Genomic DNA, 21,222 nt, shown 5'->3' with positions numbered 1-21,222 from the left:
CCCACAATAAAGAAACAGAGATATTAGTTTGCATCTTTCAAAAAGCAAAGCAGTAATTAAACTATTCCTAAAGTCAAGATTAACACTGTTCTATATATTCTTCTTAGCAAATCCCACAAAACTTTTAAAACCCAGTAATCACTTCTATAGAAGAAATCTTCAGTTCCCCAAAATGATTTGCCAACTGTTGTACAGCAGGAATTATGAGGCAAAAATATATCTATTAGAATAAGAAAAGACAGACAGAACTTAATTTTTGGAAGCTACAGGATACAAATATTTAAACAATTCTAATTTTTATTGACTGGATTTATAAAACCTACACCTTACGTGCAGAGAATAAAGTTTAAAACAGCCCATGTACACTTCGATGTGATTTAACCACATTAAAAGTGAATTCCAATTTTCCTTAAGCTAGTCTTTCATTTTGAGCACTGCAGCTCAAACTTGTAATTCTCTCAATACCAAGAGAAAGCCCATCAAAATAACTAAGTAATGTGAAAGCAAGGGACTACCAGAAGAACAAGCTGTTTTCTCATCACATTCCTCACATGCTGAGATATCACCCAGTGTTTGGCTTCTGCTAAATTAAGAGTGTCTTGTATAGAACAGAGCTTCCTGTAATGGTGATGTCCTAAAGAAATGCCTCTGGTTTAAAAGCCACATACTGGGGGTGAGGGGCAGGCCTTGAATTGCAGCGAGCAGCTCCAAATGGACCTTGCATCTGATAGAGTTTAGCAACTAAAGCACACAAAGTAATTTCAGCAATCTGAATTTTCCTCTTGGGGCACAAAGAGAATTTCACCTCCACTTCCGAACTTCCAACACTGACAAAGAAGACAAATAGCAATTTTAAGAGATGCACACTTGTATTTGGTGTACACATAGACATCAAACAGCAGAAGAAATCAAAACTGTCTGAAGAAAAAAAGTTAATTTAAGAGAATGGGTAAATTCATGCCGTCCACAATTTGGAATAATGACATAACATGGATTAAGGAAATCTAACTATTTCCTTTCAGAAAATGCTGACTAACTGTAAAAGTCAGATATCCAAGTCTGATGTTTGAATCAGTAATTCATGTGATTAAAAATCACGATCCTAGAAATCCAGATTCCAAAATAAATTGGGTGCTATGCTTTTACTATGTCTCATTAATTGTAAGCTTAGCTACACTTAGCCGGCTCATGGACTTCTAAGATTTTTATAAACTAGAGAATAGCTACTTCACAGCACAGCTCTCCAGGGAAGAGAAAGAAAATAGTTGCACAAAGTAGATATTGCAGTGCTATTTGGTGAGCTAACAGTACTATGAGAAAATCAGAAAAAAATCAGAGACAAAAACGGATGCAATTGATTATGCGGTCAGTACTCGCACTTTTAGGTACATAAACTAAATCCACAGAACAAAGAACCTCATTTATATTTTGTGTGGCCCTTTTTAATAAAAATCAATCGCTAATCACTGCAGACTGAATGGGAACAGATGGGATGCAGCTTGAACAGGTTACTATACATTGGCTGAGAAAGAAAAGAATGAAAAGACTTGATTTTAATCAGAGCATTAAACCAATTCACAAACTTTACAGCACAACAGAAGGCAGAAGAGATAACCTATAATGCTCTACTGTGTGCTAGGAAGAAGGGAAAAACAGGTTCAGATGGAAACCATTTGAGATCTCAGACTTGGTGAGGAAAGGGACGTCCAGTGGCACATATTTTAAACCAGCAGAAGGGTTTGATGAACTTGTTTGATGGATTTTGTTGAGCTGCAAAGATACAAGGGTATCTTCCACTGAATGCATACTGAAGAATGGATATAGATAAAACATAGAAGTCATACAAGGACTGCAGTTCTCTGTCTCTATTAAAAATTCAGCTTTTTTATGTCCTTTCTCCTGTTCTTTTCAGGAGAAAGGACATAAAAGGATTTTATGTCCTTTCTCCTGTTCTTTTCAATGATGTTAAAGCTTCAGTTCCTTGACAGACTGATCACTGCCTTTCTGGAGTTTGCTATTTCCGCAGGATTTTGTGGTATTATTACTGCAGGAAAGAGATGACAAGACCTCTTCAAATGAGCCACAGAAATACAAAGAGCTTTGAACGAGTGCCATTTACAGGAGCAAACGTTCACAGAAGCCAAACTAAGAGCAGCCCACTTCATGACATGTCAGAATTAGGCAGCCTTCAGGCCACTTTGAGCAGATGCAAGCCAGATTATTTCATGCACGACTACAATGCTGCAGTGCATTAGAAAAAAAAGCATCCTAAAACAAGTAATATTTTGTATAATAATGGTGAATTAAGTCACTATTAAAGTGGCAGGCAACAGAGGGAAAGAGAGAGAGAGGGGGAGAAGAAAAGAGAGAGAGGGAGAAGCTGTTAAAAAACAATGGCTGAAGTCCCATGTGGGTACCAACTTAGCCTGAAAGGTCACAGAGAATTTTTACACATTTGTTTTGCAAATAGTTTCTGCAAGTAGAAAGAACAGTTGTAACTCTCCCTCTCATCATCAGATTAGCACGTCCCCCCAAGAGCAGCAGTGCTCTCAAACCAGCCAACTGTTCTCCTAACATGGGTCAAAAGTTCAGCCTTTAGCTGGAGCACTGCTCCGAACAGACCTTTTCCAGTAATGCTTACAGCCCCAAAGCCTACGTTTTCATTAAACAAATATACATACAGATTTCAGCCTCTTCACAGCATCTTCACAGATATGCATTCCTCTGGATTCATCCACTTCAACGTGTCCCAAGTACTGCAGGAAAGAGAATGGGGAGAAAAGGTTAATAGCAGCTCCTTAAACTCTTGGGATTTTGATTAATCCAAGCTCTGAATGCATCTCAGTGCAGCTGATGCAACAGACATTACCAGCACTTTGCCAGCCTTCTTTTAAACCTGCATTTGGGCACTTGACTGTGTATATCTATGGGGGCACCAGCATCAGCAGAAAAGCATAATACAACAAGAAATTTGGAGGAAAAGACAAGACTTTCCATAGTCAGGGGAAAATACATAATTGGAAAGTATTGAAAACTGTGCTTTCCTGCTTATTCATCATGAGCTTTAGTAATTTTTTTTACTAGCATAGAATAAAAACCTTACATCAATACAGAGATGATGGTAAGTAAATAATTTTTGAGTAATGATAAATGTATTTAGTATTGAAAACCAAATTACACTACACAGTAAGATGACCAAATATTTTTGCATGGTAATATCCAAATATGAGAAATTTGCCCACCCCTTTTTCAAAACTGTAAACCAAAACTGTTTCTCTTCATTACAACAACAGGCTGTTACGTGGACACTGAGACATTCATCATTATTACAAAGAGGGGTTAAAACCAAAAAAAATCTGCTTTCCACAGATTCATCTTACTAAGCACTACTTCAAAAACCCCCTAGCAACACAACAGTGAATAGAAACGCCAAGCTTCAAAGCTTTTAAATTTATAACCCAGAATAATATTAGTCTATAGAGAAACCAGTTGAAAGAAATATATGTCAAGAGTGTAGTGTTCAGGGTACCATGGATAATTTTACACTCAAACATTTAGCTTTAATTTTTCCAATTTCCCTGCTTTTTTCAATCATCATTTTTTTGATAGTGAAAGGAAGTGTTCTCTCAGAAAAATTCATATCCTTATTCAAAGGACATCCTTAACTCTTGAAGAAAATCAGAGAAACTATCAAAACCTTTCTGAAGTTTTATAGTAAGAGCTATAGGTGAAAAAACTTCTCCCAGTTTACTTGCCATTGTAAGAGTTGTATGCAATTCAGCATTTAGGTTCTAGGCTAGCTAGAGAGTGAATAACTGGTTTTAAAATATGACACAAGAATCAATGCTTGTGTCACTTAATGCAGTAGTAAACACAAGTTTAACAACCTGTTAAGAAGTTGCACTCTATAACAGACTATTCTGTCATGAGTTATTGAAATCTCCTAGATTTTCTTTCATTAATTGGGATACTAGACTTGGACACAAAACCATTTCACTCCCAGTACCATACTGAAGCAGCCTCAGATTGAGAGATTCAACTACATGGAAAAAAAACAAGATTGTTTCAAAGATTTAATAGAATTTGGAAAGTTGAGGTTTTTTCATGCAAGGCAAGATGCTCCAGAAGAGGAAGCTCTATATATCATTAAACTGCTGAAAGATTTACAATATCTTAAGTGACAGAGAGCTTTAGCATTAAATCTCACTATGTGGCATTTTTTTAAACAGAGTTAAATGTGGATTGAACAATTTGAGAAGAATTTCATTTAAATTTGCCTTCACAGCTGGAGAACAGCTTGAAAAATAAATTGCACTGAAATTAGAAGGTAAGTAAAAGATCTGACTCTTTAGAGCTTTTTCAAAATGAGCTCTGAGGCTGAAGCCTTATAATTGAATGCTGGAGCTGCCAAAACAGCAACTGTACTCCCTCAGTTGAGCTCGCTGAACACTTGCGCAAGACCTTCGTTTCTCCAGAGCACGAAGCAGAACATTTTAATCCTAAAAATACACAAACAGTAACAACTAAAGATGCAATTACTGTGTGTCTGGAAGTACATATGTACACCATCAACTACTCGCTTGTGCCACGACTTCTCTGGGAGAAGTTCCAGATGCAGAAATTCTGTTGTACATTTGTCATGAGGAAGGTTTGGGTTTAGTAACGTCTCTTTAAGAAGAGAGTGATATAGACAGGAACAAGCCTGAGGTCTGTACTGGACAGGAAAAAAATATGTGTAAGGAATAAACCATCTAGTTTGCATGACCATTTGTATCATCCATATAGAAGGCAACTTTCAGATTTCCTGGCCTATCTGCACACCTCATTTACTATAGTGTAGCCAGCGTGTTTCCAACTGAAGATTCAAACTATTCAGCCCCTGTACTTGGCAACCTGCCTTTTGCTTGGAAAAGAGAGAAATGGAACAGGGTAAATATTGCCTCATGTCACACTGCAAAACAGACAACCATTCTCCCCTGTGTTGCCAAACCTCTATTCAAGCCCCATGTTCCAACTTCCAGCAATCAGTCATGCCACTGCTGCTGGAGACAGCAAGTTCAGCAGCAGTTTTCAATACTGCTTCCCCTCCTGTGAATGGAGACATTATTACACATATCGAGTGCATCTATCCACACCAAAGGGGTACAATCCACAGACCTCATTGAGCATCAACCAATTCTGAATTTTAAAATAAATTACACTGTCACACAATACTTCTTTATGATATAGAGGACAAAAGGTACTTTGTTTGCATTTATATGTTACAGTTCTAGCTCTTCATACAGACAGAAAAAAATTTGTTCTTGCCATTGCAGAAGCCAGTTCTGCAGAAGCCAAAAGCTCATCATTAGCACTGGCGTTGAACACCTAACAGCAATTTCAAAATTCTTCTTGCTTTGGTTTCTATTTTTTCTGGGATGGAGTGGTGGTGTGTTAATTGCTCATACGTGCCAATATACTTTTCTTTCTTACAAAAATAAATTTTAATTCTATAACCAGAACGCTGTGGTCCTCTTCTTTTCATAGCCAAATGCCCCTTAAGCAGCAGGACCCCTTCCAAGTCTTCAAGTTTCTTTCATCAGTCTGAGAGTAGATATACACAGCTCCTGTGCTGCAATATTTATCTGGCTTTTAATGGATTGTAACCAAAGACAAAAATATTTCCTCAAGAAGACTGGCAAGAAACTGTCAAAACTGAAACCTCTTCCAGTGTTTATATTTTAAACAGAAGTGCTAAATTGTAAATCTATCTTAGCTTAGCCTTAAATTTGAAATATTGGCTCAACTTACTAGTGCAGCAGCATTTTATGAGTGACATTTCAAAATTTAATAAAGGAAATCCAGCTACTAATTAAGAGTCAGAAAGGAAAGTTAAACACCAGAATTCAGGACTTCAGAAAAATAAACTATTGTTAAACTCTGTTGTTACATCACCGGAAAAGGATTACGTGGAAACCACTTTAAAGCACATACACAAATCCCACACTTCTATACACAACGTTCCTGGATCTTTGAAAGGAACTTCCCTTTCAAACTAAAGGAGACCAAACATACTGTTGAAGTGCCTGGGCAGAGACTGTCCTATGCCAGTAAAATCTCATGCAAATCCATGACAGCACATTATCACAAACACACTCAAGGACTGGGACATGTAAGTACTGGGTACACAGAGATCCACAGAGTGCCTAAGCCACACTGTGGTGGATGATGACTGAGAACAGTAAGGAAAGGAATACCTCTGACATATTTACAAAGAGCATTTCTTGTCACAGGGATTGCTGCAGCTAGAATTCCTGGAGAAAGTGGGTACTTTTCCATCAGGAAAATGCACATAGCAGGAATGCAGTATTAATATTGAATGCACTCCTACTTAATTTCCATAGCAACCAGTGACAGATAGTAATGACATCAGCAATTCTCGGACATAAGTTGTTCTGTAAGAGATTTAATCGTTATACCAGAAATTAACCACCAGTGCTTTTACAGAAAGCTAAAATCCATGTGGGCAGAGTCCACATACAGAGTAACATAACATAAAAGCTCTAACCCAAATAAAATACTTTCAGGGGCTGTTGGAGTAAAGTCCTTAATGCAAACATTATTAAATAGAAGCACTGCTTATATTAACATTTTTAGCAAAAAGAAGATGAGATCATGGTACAGCAAATTAAACAGAAACAAAAAAACATTCCCCCTTCATCACTAATTTTCATGTTCTCTTTTGCAGAAGGTGGCGTTTGGTACCAGTCTCAAACCAAACATAAAGCAATTGACACAGGAACAAGTTAAACCGGCACACAGCAAAGCATCTTCAGAATTTGAAAAGTGCTTGAGAAAATGTATTCTTCTTCAACATTTTAAGCTTTTTCCAATTTCATCTAAAAACCAACCACTCAAGTTACCATATCAAGTGTTTCTGGTGAAGTTTTCCTACTGTCTTCTCACAAATACATGCTATTGAAATTGCTCCTACTAAAACATCAAGGGCTGATATATCAGGTCAGAAATAAAACACCATCTGTGTCCTAGTACAAGCAATGCTGTCCTGATCTTTGTTTTCAATTCTCTCTCAAATACTTGGCTGACTCAGTTTTCAAAATTTCAAAGTTCAACAATAACAGCTGGCAAAAAGATCCTTCACCAGAGCTCCTTCAACCTGGACAACTCACTCAAGCCAGTTCTGTTTGCTCAAGTCTGGTAATATGCTTTTACAGTCTCTCTTTGAAACAGACTCAGCTACACAAATAATTGAAGTTCCCTCTGTATCAGCAGATGTTCACATGCACTGTTTTATTTGCAGTAACAGATTAGGTTCTTTGGATTACATTTGAAACTAGATGGACACAGGAAATGAGCTTACTTGAAGTCTTGGCCAAGGTGTCCTGTGCTGGGAAACGAGCTGCCATAAAGAGAAGCACACCAGCGTTTTTTGGTATTTTTCCTAGAGGCAACGACATTCCTCTCTCTTCCTCTGTGGAAGTTCTGGTGTATTATTTGCAACAGTAAGACAGACTCCTTGAGATCTGCATGCGCAGATATGCTTCTAGAATCGGCACTGCTCAAGAATTAAAGCCTGAGCACCAAAGTTTCAGAGTGAAATGCTGTCTTGCAAGTAGACATAAGCTTAAATCCAGAAATCCTGAATACGTCTTAAAGCTGAGCTACTTTTCCACTGACTTCTAAGACTTACATTCCAATGTTCAATATTTTATTTCTCTCCTCTCACACCCATGCTTTCTAAATTTAATAGTTTGAAACAAATGTTTGCTCAGACAAAGCTGCAGAAGGACAGACAACAGAAACTCTATGATTAAGCATCAACAAAGTTTAATTTTGCTTAGTCAAAGCTATAGGTTAGTTAGAATGCTACACACATCACCAGAAATCAAAATGTCTCACCACCCTGTTAAATCCCCCAAAACAGGAACTGTAGCAGCCTATGACTGCTAAATGTCTCTGAATAATGAGGATCAAAAGAATCTAAAGCAGTACCTATACCAGTAGTTCTCTCTATTTTTTACATCACACCCACCTAAGAGCCACACTGAGCATTTCACGTACTGGTTCTCACACAACCTTTATCATTGCCAACAGAAAAAACATTGTGAGTCAGGAATACTGAAGATGCAATAAAGAAGCTCAATACAGGATATACAAATACTATATTCTTCATTTTCTTATAAATCCCTAAAATGAGGCAGAGAGGGAACTCAGAAGGTTATGTAGGACAGCACTCGCTTCAGGGCAGGATCTACTTCCACATCTACATCAGAGAAGTCAGCCTTGAAGTATTATGACATTTCTGTAACTGAAGATCAAAAGGCTAGACCTTCTACCCTGTAGTTTATATGTCTCACTGAAGAAAGGGATGTTATTTTGCTGAGTTGTTATTGATAATGCATATCCTAAATTTCCCTTGATGCAGCCAAACACACTATTTCTCTTAGTCCCATCACAGCTTCACATATGTACTGTCAGACTTTGGTTTTCAGCTGTATGCTCTCATGTGCAATTCCTATTTTTCCAGGAATTCAGTAATGTTTAATAAATTTAAAACTTTCTTTTAAAAAAAGAAAAGAAAACATAAAGGAAAATCAAGCGTTGATAGCATGAAGTTTTATACACACATTGCACAGGTGCACACTGCACCTTCTACTCCTGCAAAAAATTCAGTTGCCATGTACAACACTGAGGATCTCCTAATTTTAAAAAACAGAATCAAAAAGTATAACCCATTGAGAACTTTTTGATTTCCAACGCCTAAATTACATTTAAAATAAATATTTCTGAAAGGCAATCCAACCATTTTAATTGTCCTATCTTTAAAACAACTTGAAGTTTATAAAACTATTTAAGAACTATTTTTCACCTTTGCCAAAAGGCAGGAGGCTTTTAAAACTCAGCAAGAAGCTTAATTTAAAACTTCTTGTTTGCAAGGCCATTCAAACAAAACTAAGGGCTGGACACTAGGGTAAAAAGCTTAAAAATTAGGGATCGTCTTACATTCCTTTTAGCCTTGACAAAAATGCATAGGAATATACTGGAGATAAGCTTCACACCTTCCATTATAATCAGCATCTTTTATAATTAGCTGACTTCCAGCCTTTTTCCTGTGACATTAAATGCTGCAGGATTTTTTAAATGTGTGCCATTGCTTGCTGAGGGTTAGCATTCAATAGGAATGATTACTGGTCATTGCTTGCATGAGTTCATGCCTTCAGAGGTAGAGATTTCTAGTGTTTAATGTGTAAGGCTGTACAACATTTCAGAAATCAGCAGCTTTGTCACATTAACTTCTTAAAAATACTTAACATAGTTTCCAAAGACTATTCAAGTACCTCAGGCTTTCACAGTGAAAAATATCACATGCTTAACTTAAAAGCACTTCAGCATCATGCTGGTAAATTCTTTCACAGCTATTATTTCAAACTAGAAGTGCATTTAAGACAAAAAACAAAAGCCACAGTCACCTGTGCTGGTACCAGTCTTTCTGACCTGGAGAAAGAGAATGTAAGCTGTCTTTATAAACTTATTAAACATAAAAAGTTATTTTTAATATGAGATTTATAATTTTGACATGAAGCAATAAAGTTCAATATGCAAATTCCAAAACGAAACAGGACACCTGGGCAGCCCCAAGTGGTGTGAGAACACAAAGCAAAGTGACCACAATGGCCTAGCTCCTACTGATGGTGGTTTCAGCAGTGCCACGTATGGCTCAGCAACCTGAATGGGATGAGAACTGACATTCACAGGTCCCAGTGAGGACACTCTACAGTGCTTGTGCCAGCTGTTCTCTTTCTTTCTGCCTCTTCTTGAACACAAAGCAATACAGTGTCTTCCAAACACCTCCCATGAAAACAAGGGTTAGACAGGATACAGTTCAAGAGTACTTGTTCTGAGAAGCCAATTATTTTATATACAAAAGTACAACTGTATCCATACAATTGTTATTTGTCAACACTAACACAGAAATCAAATTCTGTGTAAAGGCTAACTCCAATGATACCAGGTACTCAGCAGCAAACCCTGGATGCCAGAGACAGAAATATGCTTTCTTACTCTTCCACCAGCTTTTTCACCAACTTCTTTAGCCTTCTAAGTCAAATTAAAAAATGCAAGTAAACCTGCAGGTGATATACAACAGTAGCCCTCGATGCCTTAAGGTCAAAAGATACTGAGCACCAAGAATGTGGAAGTGACAGAACAAAACTAATTAAATTATCCAAGATACACAGAACTGCTGCATCTTCTAGAACACCAGGCAGTAACCAGCTGCTAATATTCTCTTTAACACATCCTTTTGGTCAGAACTACCACGAATTTGCAAATGTTTTGTTTGTTTAGTTCTCTTAGGTAGAAGGAAATGACCTAATTTTTCTGCTATAAATTTCACAGACCAGTTACTCCAAAGAGCATTTGTATGAATGAAAACCACTTACCCAGGGGGACACTCGAAAAGGCCTTTCACACAAAAGAAGCCCTAGTGTCAAATATTTCAGTCATTATACCACAGAACAGCTGCATGTTTTCAGTGAGGTAGTGTCTGGAGTAAGAAAGCAAGTTTGAAAATGTGTGTGTCAGTGAACTTCACTTGTTGCAATTCTAATGTACAGAATTGTGTATAAATAAATTATAGTGCTGATAAGCACAGCTGTAATGTCTGTTAGAACATTCAACTTCTAAATACTTTAAAATGTAATCTCTTCATCTAACACCTCTACATACTGCATGCATCTGATACTGTTTTTTCTCTCAGAGGAAGGATTCACTACTGAAACACAGTATTTACCTTTCAGTTTGTTAGGACAGTGGAAAAGAATTTGTCCCTGAAAACAGACTTATGCACAGACTGCAAGAGATGTACCAGTGCCACATTTAATAATGGGACAACTCTTGTTGAACACCTATAAAAGCTGCAAGGTATTATGCCTCCACAACACCAAAGTTAGGAGAGCAACACCATTCAAGTTCCCAAAGGAACAGCAAAAGTCTGCAAGTCACTCTTCTAAACACAGCTTTAACATCCTTTCCACACCTTTGCTGACAGACAGGACCTGTCTCTCCTCGGCTCTTCTTTCAGTCTAACTTTAGCGGGTTCAAAGCAGTTTGCAGAGAAGAGCACTGCAGGAAAGCAGTAGCCACTGCACAGCCCTATGTTTGAGTGTCAGGTTACCACCTCAGGTGTGGTTAGATTTCCAACACAGAGAAGAACTATCTGTAATTACATCTACACACACTAAGGTGACCAAGAAAATACGATCAATACCTGGCAACCCGTAACACAGCCCCACCAACTAGCAGAAAAACACAGACTATTAACAAAAAGAATGCTACTGACTAAAAGGAACAGCTTATCACCACCTCCAAATGATTATCACCACCTCCAAATTTATGAGCACAGCACTGGAGAGAACCATCTGTGGATCAAATCTACTTCCCTGAACTTTAAAGCAACATAAAGGAATGTAACAGGAATTTTGCCTGTACTTTCCACATAGCATCTTCTCTCCCAAAGGGAAGACGATTCATAGATGTATCAGATTTGCAAAAAATCCAACACAACACTTAATGACTTTAACAATAAGGATCAGCTGTGGACATAGAGCAGGAAGAGCTTCAAGAAACATGCCAACATAGAAAACCTTTCAGTAACATTAAATCTGTTTGCAGTACAGCATCCTCCAAGTACAATGAATAGACAGCTACTGGAGTCCCTGTCCAACACTCACGGAGTGAAGCCTGAAGGCAGGATGAAATCCTATTTGCAACATGACTTTCAAAGTCATGCTCTGTAATGTCTAAAAAAGGATAAATCTGTGGTAGCACTCTACAAACACCCAAGCTCTGGGCAAAATATAAATGCCCAAAGGCAAGAACTTAAAAACCAAACCAATTTAAGAGATCTTTTTTTTTTACAAGAGAAACCAAGAACAAATGTTCCCTTACATGTTTGCACTAGTCTCCCATCTCTATCTCAAAAAAAAGTATATTAGCCTCTTACCTACATAAAATAGCAAGCATTAGAAGTAACAAAGCCCACAGCTTGGCTGCTACCACACTAGTCTCATGTATTTTACTTTCAAACAGAAAACCCTACAGACAGCTGCAGCAACATTTATGAAGAGTTCTCAGGTCTTCACTGAGTACAGATGAAGTCATCATCGTCCCTGAAAGCAAGACCAGATTCTGGTCTTGCTACTCGGTTATGCTTTGAACTCCAAAGAATTACAGACGATTTTTAGAGAGCAGGCAAAGCAGATCTTAAGAAGTAAGAACAGGCTAATCCTGTGCACCCCCTCCCCAGCTCCTCCAACATATTCAAGTGTGGTTGAGCAGCTACACTACAGACAATGGACCACTTTGGAATTCCCACTGCAAAACTTAAAGGAAACTCAGGTATATTCACCATCTTTCATATTTGAATGCATTCCTATTTATTAACCATTCTTCCCAAAATATCTCGCTTTGTCCTGCTCCTCTGAGGAGCATCAGGAAGAGAAGTCACCCCATCAGATACTTAAGGACATAGAGGAGACTGCATACTTTTCCTGGAATGTATGAATTCCCAAAAAATACCCAAGACAGGCGTAACAGGATACTCTCCTTCAACAGCAGAAAGTTCTATTCTTTCTGTGAGCAAAACAGAGTACCACCCACTAAAGCGATGACTCTGCATCTGGTTTATCTTGTTCCCTCACAATGGCATACTTCCTGTCTCTATCTATTCAACACCAGTTAACACCCACTCTGCATCTCAAGCCTTATAAAAATTTCCACTTTGTCCACATCAAGGCACACTATATTGGACAATAAATTCTAATCAAGTAAGATAAAACGCCTCTTAATATTGTTCTGAATTGAAGTTTTCACCTAATTGCAAGTTCTTTGGATATTAATACTCTACCATTCTGACCGAATCAAGAAATGTCCCTTACTTTTACCTTAAAAGCTTTTTTTCCTAAAGAACAAATTAAATTAATTCAGTGATTTCCAATTAAAAGCAGACTAATGAGTGCACATAAGTCCCAGTTTGGTGACAGGATGCAAAGGTTCATCCATTTCTACGCCTTTTCAGCACAGAATAGGCCAAAACCTTTTCTGACTTTGGGTACATGTGCCCAGAATAGATGAATACTTCATTTAAATACAGGAAGCACTTGTCATTAGAAGTGCAAGTCCTGACTGAGAGTTTAAAAAAAGTCAGTCTTTTAACAGTGTGGAGTGGTTCACACCCTTTGTGTTCAGTAAAGGATTGAAAAAGTCTGAAAAAAACTAAATGCCTAGAAATTGAGCAATCTGCTTTTCAACCTGTGCAATGCCTAAATTATAAAAAAACCCACCATCCTCAAACTTACAGCTCTGTTGTCTCCTAGACAGTGTTAAACCTTAATCTACGTTTGAGCTTTCTCAGAGCAATTACTTTCAAAGCTTTGGCAAAACACCATCTCTGTTCAGGACTGAATTACAGTTCCTTCCTCTTAGCAGAAGAATAACTCAAGACAAAAATATGCAAGCAGTCATGGACTAGAAACGTTGTATACACTTGAGTATATGTAAAAGCACAAAAGCAGCTCTAGCAGGGTAAAGCAGGGCATTAACCTCGTGTGAAAGTTACCTCATACTTACCGCATACCTACCAATCCACAACTTCACAAAAACACGCCACACTCAGTTTAAAGAACTCCACCTAGCAGCATCACATCTTCAACTATCAGACAGAATTACTTTAAGCATAATACACAGAAAAACTAATGGAAGGCCCGTAGGTGTCAGAACCATAGACTGTGTTCCTTGTACACCAATATTTTACCTCAGTATTAGTTTTCCTCAAGCGTCACCTGCTTCCAACCTTTTGTAGATCTACTATTAGTGTACTTTGAGGAAGAAATGGGAGCATATGCAACAAGCCACCCTAAATTTGATATTTATTTTTATTCTGGTATTAAGTATTAATATTAAATAATATTCTAAAGTATTAAATTATTGTTTCTTAAATAAAGAGGAAGGAGAATTGGACACAAAAAAAGGAAAATATCTATTTATAATTCTCTGTTAATCTGGAATGAGTTACCAGAATTTTAAAAGGTATTTTCAGTTTCATAGGCGTTAATAGTCTGTAATATACACACACAAGATCATAGCACAGAGGCATTCTCAGAAGTTAGCAAGGGCCTCTAACCTCATGCACTGGTTGAAATCCCAGGTGTTACTTGAAAATATTTCCAATTATCAAGAGGGAGGAAGGATTGCTTTCCAAGCACAGCCCATCACTTACCTTAGAAGTCAAACTGTACCCACAACTACACTTTTAACAGAGAGAACTGAGTACCTTTTCATGCAATCCAAGAGATCTATAATTTCTGATCTTCCAGAAAAAGGAAGACAAATATTGCATTACTTCTCTACCAAGCTACACGATTTAGTTCAACTAGATAATAACGTAGGATATCTCAGACTGGTTTCCCAAGGCATTTGTTACATGAGCCATCTGATTTTAAGAAAGAAGCCACATCATCTGCAATGAGAGCCAACTGTAAAATAGGTCAGTGTGTAATGAAGCGTATCTCTGGCTTATGCTTGCCAAAAAAACCCAAATAACAATTCATGGCAAGAGTACCTCACGGATATCCAAAAGAAGGGCAGTAACTCTTACCTTAACAGGAAAGCTACACTTGCCGGTACGAACGCCTTCTTCGTCAGTCTGCCACTGATGAGGCCTGCTGGCCTCTGGGACATAGACATCTTTCTTTCTCCTAAAGCTTTGCCGTAATTTGTTCATTTCTCAGATTTTCACGTCCTAGAAGAAGAAAAAAAGAATACTGCCAATAGGCACCAAACACACATTTAGGCACTTCGGGTCAACCATTATCATGACAAATGAATCTGTGGAAAACCTGAGCTTTTGCAAAGATGAATGGAAGGAAAATATTTTGGACACAGATTCAGAGAAAGATGGGTATTCACTTCAAAACAGAAAACACAAATCCACATTACTGTTTAACATCTTTCCACAGCAACTGAAGCATTTCACCCAGGAATAAGTATTAGTGGGAGCATACAGTTACCTAAAATAGCTGACAGAGAAGCTCTGAAGAGTTTTTTAAACACCCACCTAAAGCAACCAAGCAGGACACCAACAGCAAAAGCTTCCAAGGCACTCATGCAAGGCAAGCTCTAAAACTGCTCCTAAAATCAGGTGCCTGTGCTGCTCACTAAGTACAAGAGATAGGTTCATGCTTTTGCTGATGGGAACAGTCCAACCCTTGCTTAGTCTACTGGTAGAATTCTTGCAGTTAAACGAGAAATGCACTTCTTCAAAAGGGGAAGACCGTGCTGCAAATACACTTGTGAAGCCTAGAATTCAATACTTCGTATACAGTATGCCTTTATGTATCAATTTCTATAGACAATCCAATCCATGCTTTAGACTTGCTTATCTTTACTAGATTCAAACTACAGTTAGCCAAGAAGCTATCAGCAAAATTACTGCTAATAAAAAGACTCAGTATTTACCTAAAGAAGTAAAATCATATGGGATACAAAGTGGGGAATATTGAAGACATACTGAAAGGCTGCTTGAGACTTGGTTGTCATTCCTGGAAAAGAAGCTTTCTCACAACCATGACATTTCATTTTAATTGAAAAAAAAAAGATGCTGCAGAATGCAAGGCAGCAAAATCTAATTGGATTACATATGCATATTTCCCATTAGACTGAATAAACTACAGAATATAGATATTTACAGGTGTCAATGGCTGGCCTTTGAACAAAAGCTGCTTTGAAAGCAGTTGGAACACCATTTTAAACCTTGAAAAGGATGGGTATCTTCCAGTCAAAACTGTATGACACAGGTGAGAAAAATCAACACGTTCCTATTTGTGGTAACTGACATTTAAGAAGCTTAAAGTCAGTATGCAACTATTTCAAAGCCAAATGAAAGTCAGAAATTAAAAGCACTATAGAAAATCACTGCCCATCACTAATTACAAATACTAAATTGTTTTGTATCTCATGGCACACTTTAACCATGCCAAATAAAAAGGTGTGCATTTTCTTAGTGACTCCCTAAAACTTCCTTCAGCAACTGTTACTTTCTCCCTCAAGAAGCAGATAATTAAACAAGTCAGTTCCCACTGTATCTTCATGGCATGATACTGGCTGATTTCTCTAGAATCTTCCATCTTTTTATCATCTATTAAAAGAACTACTGTAAGATAAGTAATAATTCAAAGATATACCCATGGATAAAGAAAACACCACTGTATCACTAGGACTGGGTAATTTAAGTGTGGTGATGTTAATTGCTTAAGGGGAAATAAGCACAACAGTCACACACACACAAGTTCAGTGGCATATGAATGCCATTATTCCTGAGTCATGCAGCATTCTGGGTACATTCAGCATAGGGGATGATTCCTGCAGTATTTGTACACTAGAGAACAGCCACACCAAAGACCATTTTTACAGCAAACACTGTGCTTAAAGTTGCTTGATGAGCATTCGAAAGCAACAAGGTATGACACTCCAAGCAACCCAAATCCAAATGCAAATTAAGTGAAGGCTTGGGATGTAGCTGAAGGCTACAGGCAACTGTCCCTAGCAGGTACCTAGAATAGCCAGGAGGTCTAACAAGCAGTGTAAGTGCAGGGATGGCAAGTTGCTGAAGGATTCTCAATCACAATTATCTAGTTATAAAGAAGTGTTAACTTCATTCCTTCATAGCTACAAAATGCTTGTCATAACTAGGAACATAAAATATTTTCTTGAATTTACTTGAGTGGATTTAGAGATTAGAACATATGTGCAAAATAAAAAATATGCACATTTCTTATCACTCAGAAAGTTGAAGCAGCTCTATTCTGCTTTCAGCCTGGGACAGAGTTAATTTTCTTCCCAGTAGCTGACACAGTGCTGTGTTTTGGATTTAGGCTGAGAAAAATGTTGATAACACATGGGTTTAGTTGTTGCTAAAACACTAAACCAAGGTCTTTTCTGCTTCTCACTCCACCCTACCATTGAGCTGGCTCCAGGGCACAAAAAGTTGTGAGGGGACACAGCTGGGAGAACTGATCCCAGCTGACCACAGGCATGTCCCACAGCATAGAGCATCACACTCAGCATGTAAAAGTGGGGGAGGGAAGGAAAGATGGAAGGAAGGACAGAAGGAAAGGGGTACATTCAGAGTGACCGTGTCCTCCCAAGCAACTGCCGTGTGTGACAGAGCCCTGCTCTCCTGGGGATGGCCGAACACCTGCCTGCCCATGGGAAGCATTACATTAATCTCTTGCTTTGCTTGCCCGTGTGGCTTTTGTTTTACCTATCTTTGTCTGAACCCATGAAGTATTGACTTTTTGCTCTTCTGATTCTCTTGCCCATCCCATGGGGAAGAGTGAGCAAGCAGCTGGACGGGGCTTAGTTGCCATCTGGGGTTAAACCACAACACTCTTCTATAAACATTGCTTATTTTACACGCCATAAGCCATTTTAAAATCTCTGTGCAAAAGGCAATTCTCAAACTTTTAAGAGGAGCTGCAAAGCTTCTGTTCTAAGGCTTAGAGAGGCACTACAGCAATATTAGTTAAGTATTTTGTTTTACAAACTGCAGATGGAGGACTCTGTGCATCCATCTGAAGGAATCAGAATATCAAGGGAGGCCATTCAATCACCTTGGGCAGGTAAAACATACTGCAGCAAATCTCTGCATGGCATCTCAGCTCATAAGGACAGACAGACACTCTTGTCCCTGCTGCAGACTGGCAGGGCCGGAGCAAAACCACTGCTGCAGCTGCTTCAGTGTAAAGTGCAGAAATCTGGTCAGCACATGGCTTACAGCCCAGCTTGCACTCCAGTGAGGGACAAATGCACAGATACTCCACTCTGCCAAAAGGGGCAACAGACTCTTAAGCAGATACAATTAGATGCAGCGAGGCTCGTGTCAGTTTTGAAGACCTCAAGATCTCAAAAACTTCAGTGAATAGCAAACCAAGGACTGAGGACAGCACACAACCACTGTACCACTTGTGAAAAACCGCAGTCTAATTGCCTTATCATAACATTTGCTTATGGGAGCATTCTGTTGGACTTCTGCCTCCCAGGCATCACTGGTGCCCAAGAGACTGGCGCCTTATCAGACACTTATTCTGACCAGGAATCTCAATCCCCAGGGGAGGATAAGAATAAGAGTTCCTCAACTACATTTTGTATGAGAAACTGAAGTGGCGTTTTGCCCACAGTATTTCCTTTTCACCAAAAAACAAACCCATTTTCCTACATGTTCTAATTTTGAGATCATGTTGGCAACAAACAGCTTAAAAATAGCTTATTCTATCTGATAGAAATGCTGACAAACAGCAAAATTAATTACTTGTAAGGCAACCAGCAAGCTCTCTCCAACGGCCACACTTCCCTTTTCTGAAATATCAGACTTATGAGTAGGCTGCAAAACAGTATGTCCTATAAATACCTAATTTGCTGGTAACATGGATGTCAGGACAACATAACTACAGTTGTCACCTGATGGGAAAGTGTTAAATAGAACAATTCACACAGGCTGCATATTTGAGGATTCAGGAGAGAAGCTCCAATTAAGTGCTGAAATTTTTACTAATTTTGTCTGGAACTCAGAAAACCTAGTGAAAAGTCAAGATAGGGAACTCAAAATCTAGTTAAATCACAAAACATAACATTACATCAGAGACAAACTGCCAACAAAGGCTGAAAGCCCTGAGCCTTCTGGAGAAATAAGGAAACAGAGCCACATTGGGTCCTGGTACATTTCAAGGTTATCTTACTGCAGACAGCTGAGTATCTAAATGGTCATTCCCACTGGAGGGAAAAAAAAAAAAAGGGCAAAACAAACCCCAACAAAGCAAAACAAAACAACCCACACAACATGAAAATCTCCACCACTTTTGTAATTCAAGAGATTTCAACATGAGACTAGACATTAGATCATTTCCCAAAGCACCTACCTACAAAAGGTATCAAAAAGACAAATGAGTTTTTAAATTTATGTTACCATTTATTTTTATGCAAATTTATGTATTTTGGAAACAGAGCTCCAAAGCCAACTTAAGGAGAGCTGGGGCATCATTATGCTTCTGACCAACAGAAAAACTATCATTTACACCTTTATCAGTCCACTGACAGCTCAGGGGCAGAGTTGTCAGAAACAACAGAGACAGAAACAACACTGTCATGGATAAAAGTCCATGTTGAAGCACTCAGCTTCACTGCCTTGTGCATCATCAGGTTATGGCTGCAGAACAAATTACTGCAAGATAAACCAGCATGTTAATTCATGTCTTGTTAGCTGCTCTGCTGTACAACTGTGTTCACTTTTACCCTTCAGTGAGCACAAGCCAGCAATTTACCCTTCAGTGGAAGATGGGTAAGCTTTCATATTAACTGAAGCTAGATCAGGAGGAAGCTGCTGATGATGCAAATTTAGAGCTTAGCTTTTTCAAGAGTTTACCCATGTAACCATACCTTCAGATAAGCAATTCATTTACTGTGGATAGCTGCTTCTTGCAGAGCAGTTGCTGCTACTGGGTAATCCAAACTAGAGAATCTGCAGGGCAGAAGGACAGTATGGGTTCCTGGGTACCTGAACTGCATGCACAAATTCAAGTGCTTGGATTGTAAACTAGGGTGTACTATGTATTCCACACTAAGCAACCACTTAGAGTTTCAACACTCGGGACAAAGAAACAGCACAAACATTTTTTATCTTTCTTATGAACTCTAGCCTTCACAAAGGTTATTTAATCTGCATTCAATTATCTATTATCTTTTCTGTTTGATATGAAAAAGGAAAAAAATGGGTATTAAGTCTTCAGTCAGCTATTTAAAACCACTCAGCACGTTTGGGATTACTATCCGTTTTCTTTCAGAATTTAATACTGTTTCCTATTTACCAATTTAGAAAATAAAAAAGAAAGTCATGGGTCAAACAAGGGCAAAGCACTGTGCAGCCCGCAACAAATGCAGAGTACCCGGGGGCAGGAGGGAACACACCCCCACACACACCCACCCCGGGTGCCATCCTCCTGATTTGTAGTACAAAGTTCTCCTGCAAGCCTGAACCACCAGGAGTAGTATTGACACATGAAAAAAATTCCTAGAAGTATGCACTTCAAACAGCAGGGAAATACAGTTTTAAGAACAATGTAATATAGGGATCATTCTAAAATTTACAAGCCTCCATATAAAACAAATTTAATTAACTTGATACTATCTGGTTAAGTAATTTAAAAGGAAAAAAAAAAAAAGGTCTGGTTCATACCAGTACTGCCTGCTGGCCACACACAGGTGAGGGCTAAGCAGCTGCACAACCATCTGCTCCCCTATGTGCTCTTCCCCAGTGAAATACACCTAACACTGCTGAAGGGCCAAGCCAAAGAGTCTGAAACCCAGAGCAAAAACCTCATCCATCTCTAAGATGTTTTTCTCACATTTCTTGACAACAAAGCTTTCTGAATAAGGATGCATTCCTCCTGCCAAAGCTACCTGATATTTCACACCTAAGAGGAAATGCAAATAATCTTAATCTTGTTGAAAAAAATGTGTTTGCCTAACCTACTTACTAGGAAAACACTCCAGAGACATTCCTCCACATGACTGTGAAGATCTGCATCCTTAGAAAGCTCAGTGGCTCTGAGTTCTTGTGCAAGCACAACCTGATCACATTGTCCACAGGTTAATGTTTAATAGCTATCTTTTGACCATTATGAAAAACCTCAATCATACTATGAAATGCAGCAGGAAATGTGAGCAGCCCACACTTCCATATTCCAGAAGAGTATTTCACATTGCTTTTTCCAATAAAACACAGTTCACTGCTGCCACTTGAACATTATTGTAAATCTTGGCTATAACCAGGACACAAGGACATCAGTGAGGAAATATGCTTGTTTCAAGTCACTCTCGTGGGATGAGGTTTGGGTTTGGCAGGCTTACCTGCAGTACAAACACAAGAAGAAGCAGTTCAAAACATTTAAATCTCTTTTGCTCTCTAATGTACAATTTGAGTCCCTAAATTTAAGATGACAATGTAAGAACATTTCATTTATAAAAAAGAGGCAAGCTGGGAAACAAGTTGAGTGCTGCCAAGGTAAATAGTCTGTCCCTGTCTATTATGAAGCTGCTAGGATGGAGTTTTCCTTCTCTGAAAAATCCTTATTAAGCATTGCTGCTAAGCAAACGTTCTCCCCTCCTCTC

General features: G+C 38.5%; 1 protein-coding gene across 10 annotated transcripts in view; it reads right to left on the bottom strand.

Moving 5' to 3' along the window:
• Positions 1 to 21,222, bottom strand: part of NUMB (NUMB endocytic adaptor protein) — a 44,844-nt gene that overhangs the window by 20,066 nt on the left and 3,556 nt on the right. For all 10 annotated transcript variants that reach the window (XM_041402288.1, XM_041402226.1, XM_041402272.1 and 7 more), the window contains 2 exons: positions 14,657 to 14,800; positions 2,682 to 2,756 (listed from right to left, as the gene is read on the bottom strand). In XM_041402288.1, coding sequence (XP_041258222.1) covers positions 2,682 to 2,756; positions 14,657 to 14,782 — 201 coding nt within the window. In that variant the 5' untranslated portion in view covers positions 14,783 to 14,800. Of the gene's footprint in view, positions 1 to 2,681; positions 2,757 to 14,656; positions 14,801 to 21,222 lie in introns of those variants that run through there.

This window comes from Onychostruthus taczanowskii, unplaced genomic scaffold, assembly GCF_017590055.1.
Source record: "Onychostruthus taczanowskii isolate IOZ18803 unplaced genomic scaffold, ASM1759005v1 scaffold1, whole genome shotgun sequence".
NCBI classification, from domain to species: Eukaryota; Metazoa; Chordata; class Aves; order Passeriformes; family Passeridae; genus Onychostruthus; species Onychostruthus taczanowskii.
Note: the sequence above shows the minus strand (reverse complement) of the source record. Positions and strands in the feature narration are given on the sequence as shown.